Here is a 16,445-nt window from a genome sequence, read left to right on the forward strand (position 1 = left end):
TTTCCCTATTGGTGTAGGACTACTGTGCTGAAAATCAGGTTTTAACTGAAACTATAAGTTCCAAAAAGTCATTTCCATGAGCTGACTTGGTGCAAGAGGTTCTAGCTGTTTTCAAGTATGCTCCGTTTCAGGTATTTAATATTTGTTTTAACCCTGTTTCAGAACACACAGCTTTTGCAGAAAGTAGCAAGTTGCTTCAAGAAGAGCAGGCTCCACACAGGAAGGAAAATAAAAGGTCTTGGAGCAACTTACTAAGGTAAACAGATTGCAGTGGATTTCTGGATGGGTAAGTATTTATGAGTGGCATATTTCAACTTCATCTATTCAGCTTCCTTTAATAAAGAATGTATAACAATGCACAGAAAGCTACTTGTAGCTTTTGATAAATGCTCAGTGATGTCACACATCAGTGTGTACTTGGACATACCCTAATTATAATGTTGAGTATGTATTTCTTGTTGTACTATCGAGGTCAGCTTAATTCACTGTTTCTTAGTACAAATATTCTTTACAGAAATTTAATTCCCTTAACAACAATCATATGATTGTTTGGAATTGCAGAAGGCAAGAAGAGGTGCAGAAGTTACATATTCTGCTTGCCTCTTATCAGTATTTAAATCATTATAATGTAGTTATAAACAGGGGATTTGACAAAACTGAACTAAATGTAAACTGAAACCCACAAGCAAAGTAGCTGTTGTGAGGGAGCCTGAAGAAGCATTGGTTGCTGTTAGAGAGAAAAGAGATCAAAGCTGTTGAAAGCTGCAGTGAAGAAGTCAGGATGGCTAGAAATGCGAAGTTGCTGTGCGCCTGTGATAGTGTGTGTATTCTCAATGCACGTGGCATTTCCCCATCTCCGTTGCTTCTCTGTCTCAGTTATACTGGGACCACGTAAGGAGATTTGCCTTTGTGGGAGTGTGGGAATGTCAGTTGAACTTCAAAGTTACTAATATGCAAAATGATATAGCTTTTTTTGCTAGATGAAAATGATGTGCATTGATACGGCTTCAGTCTTTTTTTGTATAAATCTGTTGATGTTGAAAGTTGGTAATGTTTCTAATACAATGAAATTTAATAGGAATTCAGTTTTTTTTATTCTGATTGTCTAAATCTTGACTTTGCTTTGCAGTCTAGCAAAAGAAGTGTTACGGGCTCATTGTGTCCGTGGGTGGAGGGAATCCCTCAGGAGAGGAACTGAGAAATGGAGATATTGTAATGAGTACCAACAAAAATTCAGTTTCTGATGTGTTTTTTGCTAGACACTATGATTTATAGCTGTTAGTGGGAATTGTTGGTATAGGCCATTTCTCTTCCTCGTACAGGTTTAGAAATGAAATCAATTTTAAGATATTCAAATAAGAGCATAGAGAAACTATGTGGGTTTTCATGGTGTATTATCTGAGATAAGAAGAAAACCAAATAAAAATTAAAACTATGATTTCTGTACCTGGGTGTTGGAGTAGATGATCTTGAGAGGTCACTTCCAACCACCTCTGTGAATCTGTGTAGTTATTTTTAGGAACCATTACTGGAAAGTTGTGTCTTAATCTGACATTTGTTTGTTGTTGTTGTTGTTGCTTTGTTTTTATTCATACAGCAGGTCTGGAATGGACTCAAGTTCTCTGGGAGGATTAGGACTGTCTGAACGTACTCCTGACCTACTAGCAAATACCACCATGGCAGCAGGTCTTGCAAATGTAGGAAATACATTTGCTGGTCCACCAAGTTCTTTAGTTTCTAGACCAAGTAAATTCCAGAACTCTACTGTAGAAGATGACGATGATGTAGTTTTTATTGAACCTGTACAAACGCCACAAAATTCTACATCACTGATAGCAGAACAAAGGAACGCTACGTTTGCATTGTCAAAAAATGACGAACTTCAAGGAGATGATTGCAAAATGCTTCCTCCTCCGAAAGACTTGAATTCTCAAAAGGGGAGTATAAGTGAAACTATTATTATTGATGATGAAGAAGATATTGAAACAAATCAAGGACAGGAGAAGAATGCTTCCAGTTTTAATGAGCGAAGGCTTCCAGAGTGTAAAAATAGAGCCAACGATATGGATTTCTCAGCTTCCAGTTTTTCAAGAAGTAAGGTAAATTCAGGAATTGGTAATAGTGGTATATCCACAGAACCAGACTCTGACATTCAGATTGCTAATGTAACTACATTAGAAACAGGTGCTATGAGCTCTGTGAGTGATGATCATGTAGAAAATGCCGAAGGGCATGACATGAACTTAATGATTACGCATGTAACATCATTGCAGAATGCCAACTTGGGAGATGTATCTAACGGACTGCAGTCAAGTAATTTTGGTGTTAATATGCAAACATACACCCCATCTTTAACTTCACAGACCAAGACTGGTGTAGGACCTTTCAATCCTGGTAGAATGAATGTGGCTGGAGATGTATTTCAAAATGGAGAATCTGTGACTCATCATAATCCTGGTAAGTTAGAATTCTGATCATTTCCTTAAAATTGTTTGGTAATTTTTTGGGGGGCAGTTGAACTGCTTTAGTTTATAAGTTTAATTCTTGTAGAAGTTGATTCTCTTCATCCTTATCATGGTTTTCTATCACAACATTCTACAACTCTAGAAAAAAAAAAAAATCTTCAATAACTTGATGCCTTGATGGACTTGATGTCCAAAGTGCAGGATCCAGCACTTGGTCTTGTTGAACTTCATCCCATTGGCCCCAGTGATCCAGCCTATCCAGATCCCTCTATAGGGCCTTCCTATCCCCAGGCAGATCGCTACTTCCTGCCAACTTGGTCTCATCTGCAAAGTGAGGATGTACTCAGTGCCTTCATCCAGGTCATCAGTAAAGATACTGAACAGGACAGGCCCCAATGCCATGCCCTGGGAACACCACTCATGACTGTTCTCCAATTGGGTTTAACTCCATTCAGCACTATTCTCTGAGCCTAGCCATCCAGCCATTTCTTTACCCAGCAAGGACTGTATCTATTCAAGTTGTGGGCTGCCAGCTTCTCCAGGAGGGTACTGTGGGAGACAGTGTTGAAGGCTTTGCTGAAGTCTAGGTAGACTGTCAGCAGCCTTTTCCTCATCCACCAGGTGGGTAACTTGAACACAGAAGTAGATCAGGTTGGTCAAGCAGGACCTGCCTGTCATGAACCCATGCTGGCTAGGCCTGATTCCCCAGTTGTCCCACACATGCTCTATGATCTCCCTCAAGATGATCTGCTTAATTATGTTGCCTTGCATTGAGGTCAGGCTGACAGGCCTGTAGTTCCCCACATCATCCTTACAATCTTTCTTGTAGATGAAAGTAACATTGGCAGTAAATGGAAGTAATGTTGGCAAGCCTCCAGCCCTCTGGGCCTTCTCATATTGACCAGGAGTGCTGATAAATGATGGAAAGTGCTTTGGCTATCAACTGCCCACGCTCTTCAGTGGGTTCCATCCAGCCCCATGGACTTGTGGCAGTCCACATGGCGTAGTAGTTCTTTTAACTGTTTCCACATGAATCGTGGGGAAGTTTGTTCAGCTCCCCATCTGAGACTTTCAGGTCAGGGTAGTCTGAGCATGAATGGATGGATGCCATTAGTTTTCTCCAAGAGCACACTGCTGGTTTGTGTTAAATTTTTCTTCAGCCAGAACCTGTGAGTCCTTCTCAGCAGGACTGCTGTCATGGAGTAGCAAAGGAAACAAAGCACTTTGCTTTGAATCTCATTAGATTTACAGGGGCCTACCTTCTGAGGTAATCAGGGTCCTTCTGTTTTATCAAATGCACTGCTCAGTTTTGTTTCATCAGTAGACTTGCTGAGGGTGCACTTGACCTCATTGTCTGTGTCATTGATAAAGATGGTAAGGAATACCAGACCCAGGATGGACCTGTGGGGGACATCACTTGTTACTGGCCTCCACCTGGACGTAGAACCATTGACCACAGCCCTCTGGCTGACCTTCCAACTAATTCCTTTTCCACCAAATAGTCCACCCTTTAAATCCATATCTTTCCAGTTTAGAGACAGGATGTGATGGGTGGAGGGACCATGTCAAAGGCTTGGCAGAAGTCCAAGTAGATGATATTACTTGCCTTGTCTTTGTCCACCAGTGCTTCACTCCATCATAGAAGGCCACCAGATTGATCAGGCACAACCTGCCCTTGGTGAAGCCATGCTTGCTTTCTTGGGTCACCCACTTTTCCCTCACATGCCTTAGAATGTCTTCCAGGAGGATCTGTTCCATGATCTTTTGAGGCATAGATATGAGGCTTACAGGCCCGTAGTTCCCCAGGACTTTCTTTCTCCCTTTCTTGCAAATGAGAGTGATATTTCCCTTTTTCCAGTCCCTGAGGTCTTCTCCTGACAGCCACTTTTCAAACATAATGGAAAGTGACTCAGCAACCACCTCAACCATCTCCCTTAGGACCCTGGGATGTGTATCCCCTAGCCCCATGTAGACAGTAACAGTAATAACAGTGGACTCTAGGGGTCTCCTGCGTTGCTTATGGCTCATTGTGTTCTCTGGGTGGTTGAAACCCCCATCAGGATGAGAGCCTGTGAGAGTGAAACTTCTTGCAGCTGACACAGGAAACCTAATTGTATGATTTTGTTATTTCTGTGTAAATAGCAGTATACTGTGTATTGTAAGCAAGTCTTACTAAAATAAAATGGGACAGTTGTTAGTGGTCTTATGTGAAAATGTGAAAGCTTAAATTCTGTAGAATAGCAGAAGTAATTCAAAATATTTTGAGTTTCTATACCGATACTCTGGTGCCCAGCCGGGGAAGAAGTATGGGGGAAAAAAAGCATGAATGACCACTGTTGCGAAAGGCCTAGCTTCAGACTACTTGGGGTAGTTTAAAAAAAATTATTGTAACTTAGAATCCAAGTGCAGTAGACACTTACTGTTTACATTGCTTAACTTGTAATATATTGATTAAAATCATGGATTTTCTACGTACTTTTCAAGAAATATTTAAATAGTGCAGTTCGTCATTTTAGTCGTGTCACCTAATGTACTTTTGCTAAAGTGTTAGTATCTTCCATATTCTACTTTGGAAATGGCAGTATGAAGATAAGCCTTTAAGTCAGATGTTATCTTGTGTTCTTTTTGTTGTATTCATGTTAAATTTATTATCTAAATTTGACATCTAAGTTGAAGTTTGAGAAATTTATTGTCTGGATGTTTCAGTTATTCAGAGAGATCCTGCATTTAGATTTGTTGAGCCGCATAAGGTTTGCCTGGGCCCACTGCTTGAACCTGTCTGGGTCTCTCTGGATGGCATTTTGTCCTTTGGGTGTGTCAGCCACATCACACAGCGTGGGTGTCATCAGCAAACTTGCAGAGGGGGGCTCTCGTTCCCCCTCTCAGTGTCACTGATGAAGATGTTGAACAGGAAACATTTTCAAGATAAATATTTCCATTTTATTTTTTCCTTCAGAATTTCCTTCCTTTTTCTTCTAGAGACTTGTATGTGCTTCTCAGCGAAAGTAGTGACGTGTGCAGATTATCTAAAGGAGGGGTGCAAGGAGAGTGGAGCCAGGTTCTTTTCAGTCATGTCCAGTGCCAGAGTAAGAGGCAATGGGCACAAACTGGAATGCAGGAGGTTCCCTTTGAACACCAGGAGTGCTGCTGTGCTGTGCATGTGGCAGAGCATTGGCACAGGCTGCCTGGGGGCTGTGGGGTCTCCTCCTTGGGGATCTGCTGAAGCCACCTGGAGGTGGTCCTGGACACCCTGCTCTGGGTGTCCCTGCTGGAGCAAGGGTTAAGCGGAGGGACCCTGAGGTCCCTGCCAACCTCAATGGTTCTGTGCTTCAGTGATTTGTTTGCTTTCTTTTTTGGAGGATTTGAAGCCTTGAAGATACAAATGCAGAATATTGTTTTCCTGATAGTTTTTTTTTTTTTTTTCTTCCTGTTAATGTGACATCTACATATTAGAAAACAGTAAATCAGAGTTGTTGATACTGTTGCTCTTGAGAAGTCCAAGCTACTGTCAAATAGAGTGGTAGCTATGTGTGTGAAATAGTATGTAGAAGTGAAATACCTGTCTAAATGAGTGGAATCACAGGCTTGAAAGGTAAGTCTCAAGTTCTGTGAGAGTACTTGGGGTAGCTGACACATACTATTGAAAATGTTTGTAAATGGTTTGTTACAGTGAAGAGAAGTTCTTACTCATGTTTTGTTTTATACTCAAGTAATGTATCATTCTTGGCATCCTTTAGAAGCTCAAAGTTCCTGAACTGTGGTGATAGTTATTAAAATGAAAGCTTATGTTCTGTTGAAAAGCCTAGAATTCAAAGTTTATTGAAGGACAGAACTGTATATTTTTCTTGTCCAAGCTGTGTTTCTTGATTCAAAACAAGATACTGATGATGTAATTTAACCAAAAGCATGCAACGTTTCCAGGTGCGTAAAAAGAACTCGGGTAAAATTTTCTACCCAGTAGATATGCAGATGATTCTGTAAAATGTCACTCCATAAAAGATGTGCCAAAAGTGGCATAGTTCCACAACAGTTTGTTGTCCAAAAATACATTTGAAAGACTGGTGAGATCTGGAGTAGAAAGACATGGAACTGTTTACTGCCAACACTTAATGGAATGTTATTTTCTAGGGGCATAGATTTCTACAGAAAAAAACTTGAAACTCTCATGGCTATGCTGGTTTGCAGATTAAGTGGTATTTGTTGTGTTGAGAAGACTGTCACGTCAGAAGCAAACTCTACAGTAAGCAGTGACGTAGATGGAAATCTCACAGTACAACTCCTTGGCTGCAGGCTAGACGAAGAGATTACCAATAGACTAGCTCAACTCTGTGTTTTGCTACAGAGACAGGACTAAATAACTCTTATCAGTTGTGCGTTAAAGCTCACTTGAGAAGAAAATAACTAATGCAAATCTTAAGCTTTCATACTTATGTTGATAAATTTGGAAAGCTTGTGTCTTGAACCATGGTAGTTGCAGTTCTGTTGGTTTGGAGATCAGAATTACCCGTTTGCAAACACAGTGCAAGAGGTGTAGAATGGGACCATTCTGAGTCTTGTTCATGTTCTGAAGCTTTTTTCAGCAGTGGAGAGTGGTACTGTGAAAGTGAATTTTGAATCTGAATTTCTAAAATGCCACTATAATTGTTAGTTCCAGGGAAAAAAAAATTATGACCATATAATTCTCTGTATGTGCTCATGTTTGCTCACTTAACTTTTTTTTTTCTTTACTGAAGATTCTTGGATATCCCAATCAGCTTCATTCCCTAGGAATCAAAAGCAACCAGGTGTGGATTCTTTGTCACCAGTAGCATCACTACCCAAACAGATTTTCCAGCCTTCTACTCAGCAGCCACCGCCTTCTAAACAGGTTAAAGTTACATGTGCAAACTGCAAAAAGCCTTTGCAAAAGGGACAGACTGCTTATCAACGGAAAGGATCAGCTCATCTGTTTTGTTCTACTACCTGCCTCTCATCATTCTCACACAAACCCACTCCAAAGAAACTTTGTGTCATGTGCAGAAAGTAAGGGATATTTTTTTACTTAGCAGCTAAATCCGGTAATACTTGAGATTCTCATGTATTCATGATATTTGTACTGTTAATGATATAAAATTTGACTACACAAGTACTTTATATACTGTCAGTTCAGTGTCATTTGGAAATGTTGAATTCGCTGTTTACACAAGAAGAAAGTAAGTTTGAAATCAGAGTAGGGCAAGTTATTTCCATGAAAGACAAACACAAACTAGGGATTTTGAGGATGGAGAAAAGGCGGGGTTGGTGGGGGAAGCAGGGAGGTGAAGGTTGTCTGAGTTATGTCCTGTGGCAGAATATATTCTTTAGATAAAAATTTCTCATGAAAAGACTAGACCTCTTGCACAGAAACCATTCATTTTGAAAGTAGAAGATACAAAGTCAAGAGATCTAAAAAAGTAGAAACTGAAAACTGAACTCTTTCAGTGTTGACCGTGTATGTAGAGGAGGAGAAGCTTTGAACTTGTCCCATAGAGTATGTGCAGCAATGACAACTTTTCAAGTTACAACTTAAGGGGATAGTAGAAAGGGTGACAAGCATACTTCAGAGTGGCTTATTCTGAATTATTGGATAGGTTTGACTTGAAATTTTTCAACTGTTTCCATAGCTCAAAATTGCCAAAGGGGAATTCCAAGATAGTATCTGAAGGGGCCTACGGGAAAGCTAGGGAGGGACTTTTAATAAGGACATGTAGTGATGGGATGAAGCCTAATGGCTTTAAACTGGAAGAGGGTAGATTTGGCCTACGTATTAGGAAGAAATTCTTTACTGTAAGTATAGTGAGACAGTGGAACAGGTTGTCCAGAGAGGTTGTGGATGCCCCCTTGGAGGGGTTCAAGGCCAGGCTGGATGGAGCTTTGAACAACATGGTCTGGAGAGGTGTCCCTGCCTGCAGCAGGGGGGTTGGAAATAAAGGTCCCTTCTAACCCAAACCATTCTGTGATTCTGTGATTTTATTTTCCTAGTGCTGGGTGTACTAGCTGTACTGTTTTGTTCTGTTGCTATACCAGTTCTGAGGTACTCATACTTTTCTGTATCTTTTCGAGTAAAATCTCAGTCTGGTATGCCCTGCACTGATACTAATTGAATGATTAATTCTTACCAAACTAAAGAAGGCTTCTAGTAAGGACTGCCTTTATTAATGAATGTTTTGGAGAAGATGATTGTAGCTGAATCTCAGAATCACGTATTTGAACTAATGGAAGCTTTATATTAATATGTAGTGAGGTGAATGCATGGCTTGTATTCAATTCAGATCTGTCTATTTTCATTTCTCATGAGACTCAGTATCACAATATAGGAAGTATTTATATCCTTTGTTTTCATACTTTGGTACACTTAAATATCTCAGATTTAATATTTTAGTTCTTTTAAAATAGATGTAAAAGCTCCCGTTCTCTGAGCAGTTACCTCTACGGAGCTAATTAAGACTGTACTCTTTCTGATGGTTTGTACACTTATTTTTTTTATGCCCCTTTTGTATGGTAAATATTCTTCCATAGATTATAGATAAAGCTGAAGAGTAATTTTTTATCTCTGACTGAAATCTTGAAAACTCATGGCAGTGCACTGGTGCACTGTAAGTATATCCAAAGAGCAATTCTCAAGAGAACACTGACTTAGCCACGAGTTTTCAAGATTTCAGTCAGAAATAAAAAGATTACTCTTCAGCAACATGCAAATGAAAATGCTTTATTTATGCATCATGGGAAAATAACAGATTCCTAGCTTTTTTGCATTGTTTAAAGTAGTTTGCATAGTTGTTTGATTTCTAAGGAATCTCTGTGAAGTCACACTTAGATGCTTCTTGAGGTGATGTTGTTCTTCACTTTTCAAGTGAGGAACTTCTCCAAGCTAGCAAGCCTGATATCTTTCAAGCCTGACCTTGAGTATTTCCAGGGATTGTGCATCTACCACATTGGTGGGCAGTGTGTTTCATTGCTTCACTACCCTTACGTAAAAAACAGCAACAACTTACGTGAAGTTTAAAGCTTTTTGATCTCAGACTCATCTACTTTGTTGAGAGCTAATTGTGTTTATAAATCCTTATAGAGTCCAGCCAGAAACTCTTAAGATCCTCAGGGCAGGCTTTGGCTTTGTTTTGCAGGCCAGAAGCGTGTCACTCCCTAACCTGAATCTCTTCTAGCTTGCTGAAAGGCAAACCAAAAGCTGCCGAGTTTCCTTCAGCAGGAAACAGACTTGCAAGTGGTAATGCTGAGGGGATGGTACGAGTTTATTTGCGAAAATCATAAAGTGGTTTGGGTTAGAAGTGACCTTAAGGCCCGTTGGGTTCCAACTGCCTGCCATGGGCTGGATTGCTACCCACCAGCTGAGGGTGCCCAGAGCCCCATCCAACCTGGCCTTGAGTGCCTCAGGGAATGGGGCATCCATTGGGCAGCTGTGCCAGTGTCTCACCACTTTCAGATTAAATAATTTCTTCCTGATACCTGATTTAAATCTCTCCATTTTAGTTTAAAGCTATTCCCCCTTGTCCTGCCATTCCAATTCCTGATAGAGTCCATTTCCAGCTTTCTTGTAGGCCTACTTTCAGAGGAATCTGTTTAGGGAGGCATACAGCATTTTTCTCACTCATCCTACTTTTAGAGCTCCTGTGTATGAGTGGAGCATGTCTTTTGCAAATCTCAATCACTTACAATACAGAGCCAAACTTAGCCAGTCCACATTTTATTTTCTCTGTCTAGTAGCACTTCCTGTACATTGATAAAATATTTCTTTGGATTAGTGGGCACAGGAGAACACATCTGTTTCTTTTCCTTACTTCTAATTCATAGAATGTGATAGTTTGGAAATTAAGAGTGAAACTACCAGTGGGGCAGCCTTACAAAGCTGAGAGATCTGGATAGACAGGCTGGCTGATGAATGTGGTGCTTGTTACATATGCAGCACACAGTGGAAGATGAAAGTTTGAAATTAACTTTGGTGGGAAGAGAGGAGAAGAGAGGAGAAGAGGATTTGTTTTGTATTTCAGATTAATGTTATTTATGGTTATGTGTTTGGTTTAATGCATTAAATAGGTGCAGCTTTGTGGACAGCTGAACTGTTCAAATGATTTGGAACTTTAGTGGTATTATTAACTGTTCTTGAAATTTCAAGTGAGAAGGCTTCTGGGCAAACTTGTGGTTGAGTTTTAATCATTTTAGTTAACAGAAGATATTATTTGTTTGGCATGTGACTAACAACTCTGCACCCACAGAACTGGCTTGAAATGAAAGCATTAAAAGGAAGAATGAATGTTACAAGGTGTAAAGGGTTCTTGTTTGGGCATATATATATTTTATATATGTACACTCTAGAGGATTTCTTTTGTCTTTCAGAGATATAACAACAATGAAAGGTACCATCGTTGCTCAAGTTGATTCAAGTGAGTCTTTCCAGGAGTTCTGCAGTACATCATGTTTATCGTTCTATGAAGATAAACAGAATCCTTCAAAAGGAGCTTTGAATAAATCAAGATGCACTATCTGTGGTAAACTAACCGAGGTCTGATTGGTTTTGTTTGATTCTATTCTTATCTTCAGTAATGACAATAGTTTCAATAATATCAGTTTACAAATGAGAGAACTGAAAATAAAGAGGTGAATAATGATTTAGTGTTTTCATATGCAGTGAGATAAGCTTAATATTCATGAAGAGAGAGTGAAGGGAGAGAATAGTTCACATTAAAATTACTCTTGTTGACTTTGTTGGACTTGTAAGAAAAATGAAGTGGTTACTTCCAACAGTTTTATAAGTCATTGAGCCTTGCAGTTGTTACCAGGGTGGCAAATTGTCATTTAAGAAGTCAGGATATACGGATGAATTTTTTACCCTGTATTTTGAAAAATTATGCAGGTAACTGGAGTAAGTACCATCTACTTAGTTTTAAATTCTTCATGATGTGGGTTTTTTTTCCTTGATGCCATTACTGGACCCACTGTAGTTCAGATTACTAATATACAGAATTTTTAATGCATATATCTCTCACCGTTCTCTACAGGAGTATTTTATAAAATTGTAATTCTTCTAGATATCCAATTATTACCTTCTTCTCTGATCTTTGCTTGTAGGCAACAAGAACAAATGTGTCTAAGTTTTTTTTTTTCTACAACTTCAGAAAGAAAATAAATTTCTATTTCTGTATTGTATGATCTGTCCTTAAATTATTCTGTGAGCTAGTAAAATCTGGTTTTAGTTATTGTGCTTGAATGTGAGATTTCTGGCTTTTCTGCTTTGTGCTTGTGTGATAATGGAGTACTTCTATTTTTGTTTTTTAGATTCGTCATGAAGTTAGCTTTAAAAATATGACTCATAAGCTGTGCAGTGACCACTGCTTCAATAGATACAGGATGGCAAATGGTTTAATAATGAATTGCTGTGAGCATTGTGGGGAGTATTTGCCCAGTAAAGGAGCTGGAAACAATACTCTTACTATTGATGGTCAGCAGAAAAGATTCTGCTGTCAGAACTGCGTTGGTGAATACAAGCAGGTAATTATTTCTTAACCTATACATTTAAGTGAAACAAGCATTAATACTCATTAAATGTATGCTGTTGTTTGTAACACGGTTTTTTAATCTTCAAGTCTTAAGTAACAAAAATTTCTAAAAATGAAATGAGTGCGAGAGTACAAATAGGGACAAACTAACCCAAGTGGGTCTTCTACTATTGGCTTTCTTTTGATGTTACTATAATAACAGTACCTATTTGTTATAAATCAAATATCATTGCAATTAACCCTTCTCTTAATTTCTTTCTTTCTAATGGGTGCATCATTTAGGAGTGTATGAATAACAAGCCTGTCATGCAAGCTTATTAGTCCTCAAGCAGTGTTCTTTTCTGGATAGAAAAGCTGGCTTGTATGCAATTGAAACTTTGAGAAGTACATGGGGCATGTAGGTTGGATGTTGCTGTGAGAATAGTCTAACACATTGACTGTGTACCTATGTTATGTCTAATCTCCTTCACTGTACAGTTTTTTAAATTGATAGTTACTTTCATTGTTCCGTGGGCTAAAGTTTCTGTTTTCATTTTTACTTGGTTTGGGTTTCATTTATTCTTATGCTTAAAAATAATTCCAAATCAAGAAATCTGATGGTGAATAGTGATGCACTTTACATTTTACAGAGCCAACTTAGCTCTGAACCAGTGCTAATATGGGTTGGAAGGTTTAAGTGATGATCACAATATTTGAAATATTAAATACTTTGGGGGATTATGTGCAATTTGGAGATTTTGTTATTTTTTTTTCCTCAATATATACTGCTTTGAGTTCCTAGTAATAGTGCTGTGAAATCTGAAATTACTGTTTTACTAGGAATTAATTTCTTTACCTGATTTTAAACTTGCACTTGACTATGTGAGTGGCCCCAGTGCTGCACGTTGCTTTGAGGTTCGTTCTTCATCTCCTTCTGTTTTTAAGAAACCAGTGACCCAAGAGAAACAAGAAACCAGCACTGGATGTTTATAAGTTCCATAACGTTGCATCATGTATGTTTGTATTTTCTGTTAGAACGTTCAGTTTTGCTACTTTTTGTTTTGGGGTTGTCTGTTCTTATGTATATGGAATGTGCAAACAGCAATACTGGAAACATGCGTATGTAAATAGCGTAACTGGAAACATAACATGAGCATTGTTCTTTTGTCACAGCTAATCCAAAAGGGACAGGATAGGTTTCCAAGATACTAAAAACATAGGCATGCCCAGAAGCCATGGGAAGACTTGAAGAAACGTTGAATACTGTCTCTCGAAGAAACAAAAAGGCATGAGATTAACTTTGAACTTGAGACATTCCCACACAACCAGTATAACATGCACTGCATATGGAATTAAGAAATGAACGTGGAATTTTGAGAGGTTGAATGATAAATCTGTACTTCCATTACAGACTGTACTCTGTTCAGATGTTTTTTTTTTTTACATTGTGTTTAGATGTGTATTTGAGAATGGGAAGGGTGTGGGTAGCAAGTCGCATTTTCTAGTTTGATTTGGGGAGGAGGAACAGTTTGCAGAACATTACAGTCTTCATAAGTAGTGGTGGATATTGCACATTATTGTGCAGATCCTTAAGAGAAGCTTTTAAAATTCAGAAACATACTTTGTTTTGGTGCATTCAGTTCTGACAGGAGGGTTTATTCAGACAAGTTCTTAATATTTTTTTTTTCTTGGTGCTGGGAAACTGTAACAGGCTGTGCGAAGCTTAACTCTAGTTCTTATGTACATCTTGTTTGGACTGGTGATTAAATGTAATTAATCACTGGTAGATTTCAAATGCTCACGGAGCATGAGAGTTTGGGGTTGTTTTTAAGGAAACTAATTTTGAATTAGGAGCTTTTTTGTTATGTTGCTGTAGGTGCCAAAGTTGCTCAGGGTGCAGCAGTTAGTATTTCAAAGCAACTAGTTGTTTAGCGAGGTTCATTTAAGCTTCCATTAAGATTTTTGAACTGAATGTATTCAAGGAATTCTGTTTTTGAAAAGGAATTTAGATTTCGGAAAATGTCACTGAAAACTCATTGGGCCAAGATGAGCAAATTATAGCTTTCTTTATTCAGTAGTAACAGTATTTTCTTGGAAATTTTTGATTTGGATCTGGCTGTTAAGGATAGAGAGAATATGGGAGAGTTGCTGTTACGTACTGAAATAAACACTGGAGTCAATCATGTAGGAGAAGTTGATGTCATTTGATTACAGCGTTGTGCTATACAACTTGTTACTGTGTGTCACATAAGTTTCAGCAAATGTTTTCTTACGTTACTGTACAATAAATAGGTTTTGCTGGTACGAGCTTTGTGTTAAGCAGTTTATATTGTAAATGTCATAAGACTATCACTATGCTTTACTTTTGTAGCAGCAATAAACGAAACCTGGTTTTTATTGTACCTATCTATATACCTCATCCCTATTTTTTGAATAAATATTACACTGATTTGAAAAATTGATTTTTATCAACTTATCATGGACAGTTTTTCTTCTTTTCTAAGATGTGCATAATAAAAATTGCTGTGGCTGTTGGAATGGCCACTGAGCTCAAGTGATCCATTGTTTATGAAGAGTTTCTTTCCTCTGCTTTAGACTGCATTGGTGGGAGGCAGGGAAATAAGAGCATTTCCTGCCATGGGAAGTAGGTCTTTCTCTGAAGTGCCTGAATCATGTTTAAAAGCCATGGATGCCTGTAGCTTCCTACTTCAGAATCTGCTTTAAAACTGTGAGACAAATGATCTTGAATACAGTATGCTGTTTTCTGCTTTCTTGATAGGAGATGGCTCTTTTCTTGCCTACAACTGATGAAGTTGCAGAGCTGAAGTTTCTTTTACTATGGAAAATACTGTGCTCTGAAGGCGGGAAAAACCCACAAAAATTTAGATAGTCACAGCCTAACTACTGACCACTGACTATATGCAAAAACAGTATGCAAGAATTGTTTCCTGATAGTAAAGTAGCAGTGCATGGAAAAGCTAAGTGCAAGTCAAGCTGTTTAATTAAAAAAAAAAAATAAAAGTGAGAGAGAAAATGACATTAAAAATCTCCCTAAAGACACAGTCACTATCACAGTTTAGATAAAATGATGTCAAGAGAAAATCCTTACTGGAATTTATTAATAATTATTATTATTTTGTAAACCTGAAAACGATGACTAGTACTTAATTGTATTGAGGTTCTGGCTCTTCACATCTAGGGAGGCAAGGACTTAAAGATGCAAAAAGAAAACAAAAAAAAGAACCTGGAGATGAATGAGATTAGTATCTGGCAAGGAGATTATTTTTTTGCCTACAGAATTGTGCAAATGCTTACACACTTCGATGTCTCTGAGTAGGTGTCCATCATTAAAACAAGAAATGACCCATTTTAAAAATCAGTATACGTGCAGCAAATTGAAACAGACCTCAAATATGCTTGCAGTGAAGACATTAACCAAAGCAGTTACATACACTGTTTCAGTGGTTCTGCTCCAGATAATACTGTAGATACTCTGTACCAAGAAAAATAATCACCTTCATTTTCAAGGTAGTGTCAATCTTGTTTGTGCCCTGGTTTGTTGGAGCAGGTATGGATCTGACAACCTTGTTCTAAGGAACAAGTGAATTTCATGACATGGCTTGTGCTACCAGCAACACCTGACGTCCAGCTGTATTCTTTAACTGCTTTGCTTACTGGCCTAGTCAGTCCAGTGCTCTTGATTCTGGTGTGAAAGGCATTTGATTCTTTGCTAATGTTTCTTTACTTTTTTCTTTCTTTGTTGCTTGCTTTTCTTCTTTTTTCCGTAACTAAAATTCTTGTTAAAAATATCACTGGACTTTGTTGCTTTTTGTGCTTCTTAAAAGTAGTGGTCTTCATGTGCTGTAAGGAAAAATAGCTTTGCAGTATCTCTTAACTAGTGAGAATTTTCCTTCAGCACTGAATGAGAATATATTGGGTTGTCTTGCTTGTTTAGATGAAGGCTTCCTGAATGGGCTTCAAGACTAACCAAGCTGTGCCATCCCTTCAAGCTATCTATTCACTTACAGAAGAGCAGTAGGAAAAGCCCAATCTAGACAGCTGTGTTTTCTTACTTTGACTCTATTCTTTGCCTAACAATTTGTTCTGTGAAAGTCTTCTTAAAACTTGTTCCATCTGCTTTATGTGTACAGAGGTTTAGGAACCTTCAGTGTATGCTATTACATACATAGCTGTTCTGCAATGCAGTATTATTATTAAAGTTCATATTTACTCTCACAGAAGGTACTGATATCTACTAGTTTAAAGTTTATTCAATGCTTTGCTAAAATGTCTTGTTGCATAGTATTATAGTCAAGCGTTTAGAGTTTTTAACTTGCTTCATGCATCATATGTGATTTTTCATATTTCTTGGGTATTCAAGACTGATCTGTACTTCTGCTTTTGGAGGGGTTTGGTTGGGTGGTTTTTTTGTTTTGGTGGATTTTTTGTTGTTTTTTGGTGGTACAAATAG

The 16,445-nt window shown here is 38.3% G+C and overlaps 1 protein-coding gene across 1 annotated transcript in view; it reads left to right on the forward strand.

Moving 5' to 3' along the window:
* Nucleotides 1-203: 203 nt before the first annotated feature.
* ZMYM2 (zinc finger MYM-type containing 2) overlaps nucleotides 204-16,445 on the forward strand; it is a gene marked incomplete at its 3' end in the record, with an annotated part of 66,840 nt that continues 50,598 nt past the window's right edge. Inside the window, exons 1-5 of the mRNA XM_079549337.1 lie at nucleotides 204-256; nucleotides 1,598-2,457; nucleotides 7,199-7,487; nucleotides 10,836-11,001; nucleotides 11,775-11,987. Of these exons, the coding sequence (XP_079405463.1) occupies nucleotides 1,608-2,457; nucleotides 7,199-7,487; nucleotides 10,836-11,001; nucleotides 11,775-11,987 (1,518 nt within the window). The 5' untranslated portion in view covers nucleotides 204-256; nucleotides 1,598-1,607. The remainder of the gene's footprint in view (nucleotides 257-1,597; nucleotides 2,458-7,198; nucleotides 7,488-10,835; nucleotides 11,002-11,774; nucleotides 11,988-16,445) is intronic.

Source organism: Tetrao urogallus (genome assembly GCF_951394365.1).
Source record: "Tetrao urogallus genome assembly, chromosome: 1".
NCBI lineage: Eukaryota > Metazoa > Chordata > Aves > Galliformes > Phasianidae > Tetrao > Tetrao urogallus.